We start from the raw sequence: 14,390 nt of genomic DNA on the forward strand, positions 1-14,390 counted from the left end.
CCCCCCCCCCCCCCCCCGCGGGGGGAAAAAGGGGGAACCCCCCCAAACAAAAAAAAAAAAAAAAAAAAAAAAAAAAAGAAAATTTGAGATCTTCAGAAATGCCTCCCTCAACTACAAGCCCTCCTTCTACCATGCCAACTTACACCCATACCATCCCTGCAGTCTTACCTCCAGTCTGAACGAGTGAGGTGCCTCACTTTCATTCAGTGTCAGCCCCTCCCCTTGTGCTGTCAATCTCTCTTCATTGTCCCCTCTTGGAAATTTACTCCAATTTTTTTTTTTTTTTTGGTACCATTTTATCTATCTTTAACCTGCTCCTCTTTGCCAGTGTCTTCATGTCAGCTTTCCTTTCCCTTGACCCCTCAGTTTTTTCATAGCCCCTTAACTTTTCTCCTCTCCTTTCATTCAGGCTTTATAAAGAATATTCTACCTGTGTTGTATCTATTTTCTTCTTCTTTATCTTCAACCCACTGTAAGATAGTTACCACCTGAAATGTCTATATTAGTCAAGGTTCTCTAGAGGGACAGAATTAGTAGGATAGATAGATATATAAAGGGGAGTTTATTAAGTAGTATTAACTCACACAATCACAAGGCCGCAAAATAGGCCCTCCGCAAGCTGAGGCACAAGGAAGCCAGTTCAAGTCTCAAAGCTGAAGAACTTGGAGTCCGATGTTCAAGGGCAGGAAGCATCCAGCGTGGGAAAAAGATGTAGGCTGGGAGGCTAAGCCAGTCTACCCTTTTCATGTTTTTCTGCCTGCTTTATATTCGCTGGCAGCTGATTAGATGGTGCCCACCCAGATTAAGGGTAGGTCTGCCCTCTCCAGCCCACTGACCCAAATATTAATCTCCTTTGGCAACACCCTCACAGACACCTCCAACATTAACACTTTGCATCTTTTAATCCAGTCAAGTTCACACTCACTATTAACCATCACAATGTCTATCACCAAGGTTACTAGTGACCTACTGTTTTTAAAATGGAGTGGATATCCTCGATCTCTTATTCCACTGGACACCTTTCCTGAGTAGGATGCTCTTGTTCACTTCCTTTTTCCTAACACAACTCTATTCATTGGACTCTAGTCACCCTTACACTTCTGGACACCATTCCTTCTTGTTGCTCTTCCTGTTTTCAGCCCTCAAGTATTAGTGTCCCTTAAGGTACTGTCCTCAGTCAACTGCACTCTAGTTCCTCTCACATTCCCCATGGAGAGCTCATTCACGTGAGTTTCTACTTCCGTGATACTGCTAAGTTGTATCTCCAGCTGAAACTTATTCCCTAAGCTTCAGTTTTTGATAGCCAGCTGATTCCTGGTAATCTCCACCTATGTCCTCCAGGAACCTGAAGTTAATTATGATCAAAACTGATTTCAGTCTCTCCCATTTATCTGCTTCCACCCCAATACTCTGCATCTCCATTGGTGACATCACCACATGCTGGGAAACTGGAAGACATGTTTGTGCATGACTCACTCCCTCGCCCCCATATCCTGTCACCAAGTCCTACCATTTTTATCTTTTAAATGTTTCCTGAAGCAGCTGCTTTTTATTCCTCATTACTTCTTTCATTACCAGCCCTGTTAAGTTTCCTGTTTTTGTTTTTCTTTTTTCAAAAAGGATAGAGTATATATACAGAACACCAATCTGCCAAAATTACTTTCCATTAAAAATATTTTAACTATGCTCCTTCACTTATGCAACAAAGTCTATCTCCTTTAAAAAATACAAGCTTTGAGTTTCTTGAGGGCAGAGGCCATACCATGTACTGTGACTAGTGTAATGCCTAGCACTTAGAAAATGTTTAATTAGCGCCGGGCGCGGTGGCTCAAGCCTGTAATCCCAGCACTTTGGGAGGCCGAGACGGGCGGATCACGAGGTCAGGAGATCGAGACCATCCTGGCTAACACGGTGAAACCCCGTCTCTATTAAGAAATACAAAAAACTAGCCGGGCGAGGTGGCGGGTGCCTGTAGTCCCAGCTACTCGGGAGGCTGAGGCCGGAGAATGGCGTAAACCCGGGAGGCGGAGCTTGCAGTGAGCTGAGATCCGGCCACTGCACTCCAGCCTGGGTGACAGAGCGAGACTCCGTCTCAAAAAAAAAAAAAAAAAAAAAAAGAAAATGTTTAATTAGATCTTACTTAATGAAGGGATAAGTAAATAATAGAAGTGCTGTGTATCCTTTCTTCTTACTCTTTTTTTCATACAGTGTCACTGTGTGGCAGAGACAATACTATTTGCCAAATAATCCACATCCTCCCTCTATGTTTCCCAGCCTTCCTTGCACTTAGGGTGAGGCCACATAAGTAGTTCTAGACAATGAGCTATAAGCATAAATGTTGCATGTCACTTGCAGCCCAATATCTTTAAGAGCAGTGGTGAATTTTCCACACTCTCTCTTCCCTTGCTTTGGCTCTCCTGACAATCTTGAGATGGTGTCACAACATCATGGGGCAGAAATGCATGCTGAACATACAGTAGTAGGGATAGTGGAAAGTAAGCCTTTTGTGTTAAATCACTGAGATTTCAGTATTAATTTGTTAAAACAGCACAATCTAATCCACCCTGAATAATAATAATGTTTACTGTTACAAGTTTATACATCAGTCTCTGTCTTACTGTATACATATGAGCTTTTATTGAACCTCGCCCAGTGGGCAGCTCTTTTGCTTCTCCTTACATGTGCATAATGCATAGGTAAAAAAAAAAAAAAAAAAAGAAAAAAGAAAAAGAAAAAAAAATTGGGAGGCTGAGGCAGGTGGATCACCTGAAGTCAAGAGTTTGAGAACAGCCTGGCCAACATGGTAAAACCCCGTCTCTACTAAAAATACAAAAATTAGCCTGTGCCTGTAGTCCCAACTACTCGGGAGGCTGAGGCAGGAGAATCACTTGAACCCGGGAGGTGGAGGTTGCAGTGAGCTGAGATCACACCATTGCAGTCCAGCCTGGGTGACAGAGTGAGACTCCATCAGAGAGGAGATGAGGGGAAGGAAGGGGAGGGGAGGGAAAAAAAGGGGAAGAGAGGGGAGGGGAGGGGAGCCACACATAACTGATGTTTTCCAACTCACCTGCCTGTTGCTAGCCAGCCCTCTGCCTCAAAACCTCTGAATATCAGAGTGTGCCCCCTACACATGATTTATATTTTCCATCCTTGCCCAGCCTGACACATAGGCAGAGCAGTTCATTGCCTATTCCCTGTGATCTAAGTGAGAGTAGAAGTATTTTTCTACATGCTCACACACACACACATCCTCCGTACTACCTCATGGATGCCTCTGATTTCGCAGCAGAATGCCATGTCTCTAAATTTCAAACCTTGTTATTAAGGAAACTTCTCCCAAGAATCGTACCATGTTCTGTTGCAAGCACAGGCTAAAGGAATCAGAGACTATCTCCAAAGTAGATCTGGAAGTCTTAAGCCCTCCTAATTTGTTAGGGATGTGTAGATAACCTCCACTGACCTACAATTACTAATATTCTCATGGTAACTTTGATATAATTCCATTCTTTTCTACAAGTATTCTACAAAATGCACTGCTTTTGTATTTGGAACCTAATTAGGTTCCAAATTTCATTGAACAGATTTATATTTTGTTGTTTCAGTAATAATTCTTTCAGTTAGAAAAAACAAAAAACAAAAAACAGAAAATCTGCCTTCCAGGCTTATATAATCTTACCAGGATCTATCCTTTGGCTCTACTTTCTGTAGAAATGCTCCATCCTCAGACAGGCTCTCTTTTTGTCATGCGTGAAGTTCACAGGGCCACACCCTTTCAGTTTCATATCCAGTAGAGAAAAGCAAAAGTGTTTTCCCCAGAAGTCACAAAGATTCATTGCTTTGTATGTGTTCTGAATGGGCCATGTTCCCATCCCTGGACCAATCTTTGTGGCGAGGTGGATACAATGCACTAGTTAGCTGAGGCCTTAATCATCTCCCAAAGTGGTAAAAAAACACAAACAAACAAAAAAGGAATGGGCTTCAAAGGAAGCACAGGCCTAAGAATAGGGAAGGGAATAATTTCTGGAGAGAAATTAGGCTACCACAAGGAAGGTTATGATGTTGGCAGCAATAGCAACCTCTATTCTCTCTATACAGTCTGCTGCCTGGAGTTAGAATTTAGAGACAGCATCTAGTTAGAGAAAAAAAAGTGTTTCTTTATATACTACATGTTACACTTTGATCATATTCTCTCTGTCCCTTCTCTGAACTTTTTAAAAAACATATTCTAAAGTATTTTCCTATATGCTGCCTTGTGTTTTAGTTATTTATAAATATTTCTCTCCCCTAGATCTAGATCTAAATCATTAGCTATTTCAAGGCAAGTACTGGGGTTTATATGACCGTGCGTTCTGCATTGTGCATTACATGTAGTAGGCATCCCCGACTATTCAACAAATAATTATTCATTGACAAAATGAAAGGATTAAAAGTCCATAGGTCTTCAGGTGGTAGCTTGGGGACTGATTTTTTAAAAGTCACTGGGTCTTACTCATCTTACTCATAGTATTAGGTTGGTGCAAACATAATTGCAGTTTTTTTGTCATTGAAAGTAATGGCAAAACCACAATTACATTTGCACCAGCCCAATATTATCTCATCACAGTTCTGTAACTCCTGTGTGTGCATGGATGTTTGTATGTGAGGTACTAATAGACACACAGTAAGTCTAATAGACACACTAATAGACACACACAGTAAGACACAGCTACTGTGTGCCCATGGTAAGCAACAGGGATATGAGGATATAGTGATTACAAAACAAACATTCCCCCAGTCTTCAAAAGTTTATACTCTAGTGACAAAGACAGATGCTTATCAAATAGAGTATAATAAGTGCTCCAAAGAATAATTATAAGGTATTCAGGCAGAATGTATGTGAGTAATAGATCTTCAATTTTATTATTATTGTTCTAACTGATTCCAGATCAATTCCAAATTGCCTATGTCAGGGAATACCAGTTTTGCTAGAGGTCGATTAAAGGTGGAATTTCTTAGATGATTAACACTAGATTCCCAAGTAAAAGCTCAAGATCCAAGAAATTACATTTTATATTTGTGATAAGTAAAAACTAATTTAATTTTCTTTTCCTCTCTCCTTCCTCCTACCTCTCTCCCAGCCTGAAGTTCTGGATCAAATACAAAATTTAAGGGAGTTATGGATGGATAATAATGCATTACAAGTGTTACCTGGGGTATGTAAGTTTTTATTCTACCATGTTGTCTAATATTTATGTTATACATTTGTTGTATTTGATCATAATCTCAACTCTTAAATGTCAGTGTTTGTATTTCAAACTAAAATAACACTCATTAGGAGTGTTCAGTCACCAAGTGTTTTCACCATTTTTTTTTTTTTTAGTATTTTGTGCATCTTTTTGAGTGTTATAGGTGTACAAAATATAAGAAAGATTTTTCTTATTCCCTTTGGAGTATATTTGTCATCTCTTCCCACATTTACTGTTCTTTAAAAGCCGAAATAATTTATAGTTATATTTTTAAAAAGCAAAATACTATATATAATACCAAGTTTTATTTTTACAAAATCAACCTTATTCTTACAGGTAACTAGACAATGGTTTTTATTCATTTTATTAGAGCTCTTTTACAAAACAAAAATCTCTCTCAGTTCAGGTGATTTTCAATAGAACCCATGTGAATTTTTGAAAATGGCAAGGATCATACAGTATTAAAAACAGAAAGTTAAACCAAAGACAAATTTTTTCCTCGACTAAAGGCCAGCCCAGTAGTATCTCCTGAGTATAGGTTTACTAATCAACTCGTTGAGTATGATTATTCCTGCTTTTTCCATCTAACAAAAGAATGTTCTCATAAAACACTGCCCCTTGCCACTTGCATACACACACACACTGAGAGAGAGAGAGAGAGAGAGAGAGAGAGAGAGAGAGAGCGCAAACACAAGTCTCCCTATTGTTTTGTACAACTCCAAACTCCTGGCATTGGTCTAAGTAGGCACAGCAGGTGAATATGTAATAAATCTTCAGCCAACACAGAGGTTTAGATGTGTATTCTCAAAACCAGTTTTATTTATTTTTTGAATTGACATTAAAAATTACTTAAAATGACAGCAAAACCAACAAGAACAAGACATTTATTCTGCCTTTGAACAAGCATAAGACCACATAAAGGAGAAAATCTGAAACAGAGATTATGGAAAAATAATTAATGCTCTTATCAAAAGATACATTTATACCATCACAGACACAAATCAGAAAAATATGCACATCTATTATTCACTGATTTATTTAAAAATCATGTACCAATAAAGCTCTATGAAACAGAAACTATGCTAATGTCAGGGTTACAAAGATAATATATTCAATGACCTTGAATATATTTGTTTGAGAAGCTCACGCATGGCAGGATAAACTGATCTGGATTTCACTACTCATAGCAGAGCCTGATTTGTGCTATAGTCAAGGTATGTACAAATCCTGAGGCAACACAGGTAAGACACTTACCAATCCCTGCGCAAGGATTGAAGAATCCGAATGTATGCCTAGCTGAAAGTTTATACCTCTTCTTCAATATATTTATTTGTTAAAAATTACATAGCATTTACCACGGGCTAAGCATTCTCTCTCTGTTTTACAAATATTGATTCACTGAATCCCTACAACAACCCTATGAAGTAAGTTCTACTACCATCCCCATTTTATAGATGAGGAAACTAAAACACAAAAAAAGTAACTGGCCCAAGATAACACAGCCAGTAAATGGTGGAGCTGTAATTCAAACCAGCGCCAGAGGCTGCTGTTGACTGTAAAGCTCCCAAAGGCTCTCTATGGAACCAATAGAAGGTACAAATGAGAATTTTACTTTTCACAATGTTTACATTCCCAAAATCCACTGTGCAAATCAACTCACATGCCAAATTTCTCAGTAAGTTTGTCATTTAAGTGGAAAGGCAGGGATGAAATCTTCCATAAAGCATATAATGCTGCCTAATTTGTCTGTCTCGAGAGTAGATTTTTCATATGTACTGCTAGCTTTATATAGATTCCCTACTTTATTTTGTGTACTTGCACTTGGTATTTTGTTATACGCTGTGTGGGAATACTCTACACCTCCCTGCCTGAAATAGCCATGGCTTTCTGGATGTTGGTGCTGGCAAAGAATTGCTTTTCAGTTACCCCAAAATACTTGACTTTGAACGGTTCATCTTGAGTGCGGTCTCCAGCCTATGTCAGTTTCACAGAATAATTAAAACATTTAATATCATTAGCCATGGGGAAAAGAAACACATTCACTTTTTTCTTAGTTCATGTATCATAATAAAGTTAATATACTTTGTGAATACTTTTGAATAGTCCGGGCTATTATTTTCCACTGTGTTTTTCACAAATCAGAGAAGCAAATAGATAATGATCAAATATTTAGTCTTTTACATAGTTCTATCTTGTGACCATCAATCTAAGGTTAATCAACCAAAATATGACTAAACCATGTATTGAATTCACATTTATTTTAAACAAATTCCAGTATCTTCTTTTACTTGTGGTTTCTACTCTTTTCATCTGCTGTCCACTGCTCACCTATAGACCCTTCTATGCCCAGAGGATTTGAGATCAACATTCAGTATCCTCAGGGACTGTAAGAATTTAAGCCTTTACAGTCCTCAGGCTATGATTGCTTTGATACAGTGTTTTCAACATCCAAGTGTTATTCCAAAAAGAATGTTTAGGAACTGCACATCAAAATATTAAATTATGCTGAAGATAGCCATGAAGGAAGCTTCAAGGAGAAAATAAATTTTCTCATGATATCTCATGATCAAGGAACAAAAAAGAAACACACACACATCATTCTTTCATTGCTCAATGGGAAAGAAGAGTGAACTTAGGTAACATGATAGTTCCTTGGGATGGAAAGCTATGAGTAAAGTGACAGTATTTTTCCAAGTGACACATTTCCAAGCATGAGGAGAAACTCTGTCTCATCCAAAGTACTCTGATTCTAGCTAGCAAATACTCAGTCACTCCAAGCCTGTGCTCACACTCTGCACCCACATGGGAAGCTGAGGGAGCAGGGCTAGAGATTTGCATGGGGTTAATTAAGGATATGTGCCCTCCAAATGGGCTTTGTAGCCTGTAGTCTGATAAAATTGAGTTTGAAATCAGCTCCACCCCATATTAATGGGATAACTTTGGAGTGTTACTTGTAGTAGATGCTCTCATGCATCCTTCTTCAGGACTGAAGAATTTACTCTATTCCTTCAGCTTCTGGAAATGCTGCTTGCAGCTCTCCAGCCTTCTTCAGAAATTGCCTCACCTAAAGAGAACATCTTCACTCATGGTCATAACCCCATTCCCAGAGACCTCCATCCAATGATCAATCAATGCAGGTATATAAAGGCTCAGCCCTTCATCCTCTACTCAGAACAACTTCAGGGCAATCCCAAATTCAGTGATCTTGGAAGTGCCAGCCAAGGACTTTCTTAAGACTTCATCACAGCCCAACTTCTTTGTCTACCCAATCTTGCTCCCTTTCTTTCCTGTCTCTTCCTTTCTACTGGCGTTGATCCTAAACACTCTCAAAAACTTCTCTCTTTGCCTCTGCTTCCCAAGCAATCCAACATGTGACATGACTTAATCGCCAATCGTTAATATGTGTTAAAATGCAGATTCTGATTCAGCAGGTCTGGGGTGAGTCTGACATTATACTTTTTTTTTTTTTTTTTTTTGGCAGAGTCTCACTCTGTTGCCCAGGCTGGAGTTCAGTGGTGTGATCTCAGCTCACTGCAACCTCCGCCTCCTGGGTTCTATGGATTCTCTTGCCTCAGCCTCCTGAGTAGCTGGGATTACAGGCACCCGCCACCATAGTCAGCCAATTTTTGTATTTTTAGTAGAGACGGGGTTTCATCTTGTTGGTCAGGCTGGTCTCAAACTCCTGATCTCATGATCTGCCCACCTCGGCCTCCCAAAGTGCTGGGATTACAGGTGTGAGCCACCGTGCCTGGCAGAGATTATACATTTCTAGCAAGCCCCCAGATGGTGTCAATGTGCTGGTCTGCCGAACACATTTTGGGTAGCAAAAATATAAAATATTGAATCAAATAATATATATATAGCATAGTGCCAAGTGCAAGCTTGTGTGTATGTAATAAATGTATGTGCTTATTGTGTGTTTATTTATACTCTGTCAAGTAATTAGAGATGGTAAAGTATGCACAGGTAGACCAGATAAACAGAAGAACCATTCATTGAATAACTGAAATGTGTGGAACATTTATTTACAAAACATGCCCTAAAGGAAAAGGAAAATGAAGACCTTTGCCCTGCCCTAACTCCTCTAGTCCGTGTCCCACCCACATGTTCACTCCTTGCCCAAGATATGGGTTTCTCCTCAGAAATCAGTTACTAATCCAGTCGTTCCACCTCTAACTTACTCTGGAGTCCATCCCTCTTCATCCTCACTTCTGCTGCCTTAACAGCTAAAATACTTCTATATCCTTCTAACAGATCTCCTTGACTCTGGCTTTTGAAAGTTCCCTGAAGTTATTTCTTCTAAGCATAAGTCTGTTCATGTTATTCCCCATTGTACAATCCTTTTGCTTTCCTTGCCTATAAAATAGAGTTAGCATTTCTTCACATGACATAGAAACCCTTTCAGCAGCTGGCTTCTCCCTGTAATCTCAGCTTCATCACTATACTCAGCCACTTTGAATTTCCCAGTCTTCCTCAAACATAGCATGCTTTGTCACACTTTATAAATGTACATGCTGTTCTCCCTTCCAGGTACAGGTTCTCTTCTTTTGACAAGCAGCATCTTCCAGGCCATTTGCAGTCCTTCCCTGTTCTATGGCATTCACTACATGCTTTTTTATTGCACTTCTCACAGGGTATTATAATTGTTTCTTACTTGAAAGTTTCCTTCATTACTCAGAACCCCTTATTGATAAAAAACTTTGTCTTCATCATGGCAAGTCTGTCCCCATACTTAACTGTCTTACTCTTGATTGTTCTTCAATACATAACACAGATACTGGTACATAGTAGATCCTTCAGAAAGGGCCATTGAATGAGCAAAACATTGACCCTGATTAATAGGGTCATCTCCAAAATTATAATTTAAAACCTTTCTTATGCATTTGAAGTTTTAAGGATCAACATGCCAATGTCATTGTTTCAATGGCAGCTTATTTAGTTGGGAGTTGTTTATTTTATTCAGTGCCAACTTCAAGGTTATTGTGTGTTTTCTAACTGCTGCACTGAGATATAATTCACATACCATATGCAGTTCCTTGGTTTTTGGAGTACTCACATAGTTGTACAACCATCACCACAATCTAATTTTAGAACATTTTCATGACCCCTAAAAGAAACCCTGAACCTATTAGCCGTAACTCCCATACTCCCCATCCACCTAGCTCCCAGCAACCCTACTCAACTGTCTATCTCTATGAATTGGCATATTCTGCACATATCATATAAATGGAATCATACAATATGTGGTCTTTTGTGACTGGCATCTGTTACTTTGCGTGCATTTTCAAGGTTCATACATTGTGTAACATGCATCCATACTTTATTCCTTTTTATTGCCAAGTAATGCTTCATTATATGTATATGCCACATTTGATTTATGTGTTCATCAACTGATGGACATTTGGGTTGTCACCAATTTTTGGCATTGTGAATAATGCATCTGTGACCCATTTGTGTAAGTTTTTTTATGTGTATATGTTTTTATTATCAGTGGTGTGTACTTATACTGGTATAAGCCTATTTATTGTTGAGTCATTTTGAGAAACTGCCAAACAGTTTTGCAAAGTGGCTATACCATTTTACATTCCTACTAGCAATGTTTGAAGTTTACAATTCCTCCATTCTTGCCAACACTTGTTATTTTTGTGGTTGCTTTTAAAATAAACTTTACGGTGTAGTGGTTCTTACAACTTTAAAATGTCTTGTGAAAGTTTCTCAACTAACCCTGAGTTTATGCAATGTCATCAAGTCTATAGGGAAGTTAAAGATGTTGGTATACCTGGATATGTCAAAAAACAGAATAGAAACAGTTGACATGGACATTTCGGGATGTGAAGCCCTTGAGGACCTCTTATTGTCATCCAATATGTTGCAACAATTGCCTGACTCTATAGGTGAGGATACAATATTTTGTCACAAATATTTATGTCAAATATACCATTTTCTTTTTTGGAAGTATAGTTTGTCTATAGATATAGGTAATATACTGTTAGCCTGATGTTAATACATTTTAAAATGTGCTATGGAAATCACAAAATAGTATCTAACAAATATCTTAAGTGAAATATTAACTCTAGTGTCCAAATTCAAGAAGGCTCTCCTGTTAAAATGATCCTACCAAATTGATATTGTTTAAAAATTGTTATATCTCCTAAGTTGCAAAATGTTATTATAAGGAATATGTGTGTTTTCTTTAGAGTAATTTAATAATCATGTATGTATCCTTATATTATGATAGAATTACAATAGCTTCCATCCAAAAGATGTTGCTATATTCTATTTGTAATATTGTTGTAACATTGGTATAATATGAGTAACATATAAAAAGTATAAACATAAAATGTCTTCTTAGTTCTATTATTTTTAAAAAGTCACATCTCCTTAACATGTTAAGATTCATTAGATCAGATAATTTGCCTGTTAGTATATAAAAAGCACTCATACATTTTCGTTTAAGAATGTTTATATGGCCCGGGCACAGTGGCTCACACCTGTCATCCCAGCACTATGCGAGGCCGAGGCTGGTGGGTCACAAGGTCAGGAGTTTCAGACCAGCCTGGCCAATATGGTGAAACCCTGTCTCCACTAAAAATACAAAAAGTAGCCTAGCATGGTGGTGCATGCCTGTAGTCCCAGCTACTTAGGAGGGAGGCTGAGGCAGGAGAATCACTTTAACCCAGGAGGTGGTGGTTGCAGCGAGCCAAGATTACGCCACTGCACTCCAGCCTGGGCAATAGAGGGAGACTCCGTCTCAAAAACAAACAAACAAACAAAAAAATTTATATGAGTAAAATAGTGAAAGATTAATTTAAATAAGGAGTAAGCTTTTTTTATAGGTATCTTGCTGTTAGTATTTATATGAGAACTCTACGAAAAGGGTAATCATTAAATCACTTAACTTTGTAACATAGATTTTAGCCTCTTTGAAACAGATGTGTTATATGTTCTGAACTTAATCATTATTAAGACTGACTGAAGTTCAGAATCAGTCTTATATTAGCAATGTGGTGCTCTTATCCTTTGTGGATGCTGCAGATCCAGTCCAAGCCAGCTTGTAACTTGCCATAGTTTTCCACAGTGAATTTTCTGTTCCCCTTTTCCCTAGCTCCACATACTAGTTGTAAATTTTTAATCATTATTAAGTTCCAGAACATGTAACTTTTTAAAAATTAAGCCATATCCTAGATAATCCAGTTGAAGATGAGGCAATTTCCCAAATTTTTCTTCAATGCATTATTACTTCTATTTAGCCATTCTTTGAGGCTGATAAAGAACATTAGTTTTAGCAAAATTGTGGTCTATCTTTTCTTTCTTTCTAGAATTGTTGACTTTTTATTTACAAAATCACATATTTTATGATGGTATGTCTCTAACTTGCTCAATCATGGGTCTTAACTGAGAGTTTTATTAAACACTTCCACATTTCTAGGCTTTGTCTCTTAAGATTCTGATTCAGTAAATGAGACAAGCTCCCTGATCTGTATTTTTATTAAACATCATAGATGAGACTTGTGATCAGACAAATTAAGGAAATACTGGTTTATGTTGTAACAGGTAAAGAAGTATGATTATAGAGAATATCCACTGGTCAAGATGACAGAGCAACTTAATACATAACCTTACACCCCTACTCAACCACCATCCCATACCATTTTAAATATATCATGAAAATATAAAAACTATATATATTCAAATGACGTATTTTTCTTCATTACTGACTCCTCAGTGCCAAGAACTGTGCCTGGCATATTCTATGTGCTGTTTGAACACTTAGTAAATAAAATAGTTTAGCCACACTCACCCAGGCATGGTGGCATGTGCCAACAGTCCCAGTTACTCAAAAGGTTGAGACAAGAGGATTGCTTGAGCCCAGGAGTTCAAGTCCACCCTAGGCAACATAGCAAGACTCCATCTCCGGAAAAAAAATTCTGATTTTTAAAAAAGAAAAATTATCTTTGCTTAAGAAGAATGAACATCAACCTGAACCTGTGATAGAATGGAAAGCCAGCAATATCCCCAGGCCTGATGGGCTACAAACCACAAACAGCAGCTGTGAGTTTGGTTCTTACAGTGAAATAAGAAATAGAAGGACCTTAAACACAACAGAGGAATCAGAACTTACAGAAGACTAAGGTGGGACCTCTTTTCTGTGAAAAGGGACTGAAAAAATTTACAGCTAGTATGTGGAGCTAGAGAAAAGGGAAACAACAGAAAATTCACTGCGGAAAACTATGGCAAGTCACAAACTGGCTTGGACTGAATCTGCAGCATCCACAAAGGATAAGACCACCAACATTGCTAATATAAGACTGGTTCTGAACTCCAGAAACCTGGGGGTCAGGTGGAGGTAACCAGAAAACTGCCAAACAGGGAGAGGTGAGCATAGTGAAGGGGGAAACGTTCACCCTCACAGATGAGCTTGCAAACAAAAATGTTGAAGGAAACTAATGTTGCTTTGACAACCAAAAATTCAACCAAATAGCAGAATTTACCCTAAGGGAAATAAAAGTTATCAACCAATATAAAAATTATTTTAAGTATGTATAGAACCTCAAATAGATAAAAGAATAACAATTAGTTGTTATATCCAAATAATTAGTGCCAGTAAAAGAGGATTCTTTTATATTTAAAATGCTGAAATACAATAATATGACTTATCAAACAAAAATATGAGCTATGACTAAAAATAGATGGTTAAGAAAAAGAATCAATTAAAAATCCTGAAAATGAAAAGGAAGATATTGGTCAAAGGGTACCAAGTTGCAGTTAGACAGGAGGAATAAATGATTAAATGTACAGATATGTTAATAAGCTTGATTCAATCATTCTAAAGTGATACCACTGCATCACTATGTACCTGATAATTATTTACAATTTTAATTTGCCATAAAATTTTCAAAAATAAATTTTGAAAAATAAATCTTGGAAATTAAAATACCACCTTAGGTATGAAATACCATGTAGGGAAATTTTAAAATACAATTCAGCTATAATGAAGAAAGTATGTATAGTCAGGTAAAAAATTTGTAAGTTGGAAGACAGTGCTGAGGAACAGAACAGGCACATAGAAATTTGTTAATAAGAAATATTAAAGATGACTTAAGAGACACAGGGAATAGAATAGAAATTGCATTCTAAAAATGAAAAAAAGCAAAAAAAATTACA

The 14,390-nt window shown here is 37.7% G+C and overlaps 1 protein-coding gene across 3 annotated transcripts in view; it reads left to right on the top strand.

The window, feature by feature from the left end:
- LRRC7 (leucine rich repeat containing 7) overlaps positions 1-14,390 on the top strand; it is a 556,840-nt gene that overhangs the window by 408,092 nt on the left and 134,358 nt on the right. For all 3 annotated transcript variants that reach the window (XM_025391937.1, XM_025391929.1, XM_025391946.1), the window contains 2 exons: positions 5,118-5,192; positions 10,975-11,119. In XM_025391937.1, the coding sequence (XP_025247722.1) occupies positions 5,118-5,192; positions 10,975-11,119 (220 nt within the window). The remainder of the gene's footprint in view (positions 1-5,117; positions 5,193-10,974; positions 11,120-14,390) is intronic.

Source organism: Theropithecus gelada, chromosome 1 (assembly GCF_003255815.1).
Source record: "Theropithecus gelada isolate Dixy chromosome 1, Tgel_1.0, whole genome shotgun sequence".
Lineage (NCBI taxonomy): Eukaryota > Metazoa > Chordata > Mammalia > Primates > Cercopithecidae > Theropithecus > Theropithecus gelada.